The sequence below is a fragment of the Penaeus monodon genome, chromosome 19 (assembly GCF_015228065.2).
Source record: "Penaeus monodon isolate SGIC_2016 chromosome 19, NSTDA_Pmon_1, whole genome shotgun sequence".
Classification (NCBI taxonomy): Eukaryota; Metazoa; Arthropoda; class Malacostraca; order Decapoda; family Penaeidae; genus Penaeus; species Penaeus monodon.
In genome coordinates, this window is record NC_051404.1 from 19875093 (window position 1) to 19876602 (window position 1510).

At 48.2% G+C, this 1510-nt stretch overlaps 2 protein-coding genes across 2 annotated transcripts in view; both read right to left on the minus strand.

The window, feature by feature from the left end:
* The window catches only part of LOC119585121, a gene marked incomplete in the record, with an annotated part of 138847 nt that overhangs the window by 72666 nt on the left and 64671 nt on the right, over positions 1-1510 (minus strand).
* LOC119585122 overlaps positions 160-1510 on the minus strand; it is a 10680-nt gene continuing 9329 nt past the window's right edge. The window contains exon 2 of the mRNA XM_037933754.1: positions 160-698. Coding sequence (XP_037789682.1) covers positions 165-611 — 447 coding nt within the window. The 5' untranslated portion in view covers positions 612-698 and the 3' untranslated portion in view covers positions 160-164. The remainder of the gene's footprint in view (positions 699-1510) is intronic.

Sequence of the window (1510 nt, forward strand, 5' to 3'; positions counted from 1 at the left end):
CTTATTTTTTTTTAATTAGCAGACGGCAAGAACACGACGCTTTTTATCGCTGCTGAAAAAATGACGACACACAAAGATCTAACATGACATATAAAATGCACAACATCGTCCCCTTCGAATAACACTAAAGAGGCGTAATCGAGAGCACAGCCAAAAAGAAGACATTAAACAGCAATATTCACCTCACTCTGGTCCGGTTCCGGCCACGGTTTGCTTCGCTCGTTGAGAAGTAGCCAACCCTCGCCATCTTCCTCGCTCTCGGACGAGGAGGATATGCGACTGGCTACTTCCATTGACGTCACCATCTTTGTCGAATGTTGATTGGGCATTGGCGCATCTGTCGTCATGGATGTGTCATCGGCCGACGGGTGATGGCAGGACGATGCGTGATTGATCGTTGGGTGCGACGACGACTTGTGATTGGAGAACGAGAGTCGTGACGTCATGGAAGCGCCTCCGCCGTGCAAGGTTGGATGAACGGACTTCGTGACAGGGAGACATACGCTATTGGTGTGCTTGAGACCCGTTTTCCTCTGAGGTTTGATCACGATGGGCTGGCTGAGGTTAAGGGAGAGATTCGGACGAGGCTTCTTCTGGTACGGGAAGGACATCTAGGCTAACGCCCCTTCCCGGGAAAACAAGCCCCCGATAAAGTTCTTTCATGGATTTTTCTTTCGCTTATTTTCCTTATTGTCCATCTGTGAGGTCATGAACAATGTAGATAGTAATAAAGGAATTCATAGACAGTACGCGTAAAACGGCCTCGTACATAGTCATAGCAAAAAACGCTTATAAAGAAAATATGAAACAAATTATATCTTGAAAATAAAATAATAAATGCGACCTACTACCTCTGCTCGGAGTTACCTCGTGGCAATCAAAAGCGCGCTAGTGCCTCTAAGATAACGCCTTTTCGCCGTGTGAATTAAGTGCCAATCTCCTCTACCCACACTTCTCGGACGCGCAAAAGGTCAGAGTTCACTGGCGAGAAAGACCCTTCACAGCCGCCTCCTCTGACGCGTGTTTTCCACCGACCTCGAGCGCGGCCGACTTGTGACATCGACTTTTAGAGACTGCAGTAAGCGTCGAAATGGCAGTGGCATCGTCCAGTCATAAAGGCAAATCTGATTCGTCGCGGCACTTTTTGCCCTTTCCGCCTATGCCGTGCACACTGCCAATTCGATAAGCACTGATTTGTGAGAGCATTTTCGCCTCGCAATGACAGAGTCAATTCTTTTGGTACCTGCCTCAACTGCCAATGCCAGGGGCACTCACAACACTCTTCAAATCACGAGACAATCCATTCCATGCCACCAAAACAAGGCAATGGCGACCATGGCACTGCTTTGGGTCCATTGAGAGAGCTAAATTTAGTGAGATTACAGGAAGCTGTCTTCCCAAACGTCACAACAGCTTTGTTGTAGGTCTTAATTGGTCTTTCAAAGTGCCCGGTCTTTCCAGATCACCCGATACTCTGTACTCACGCTGGGGAAGTGGGGGTTCGACCAAG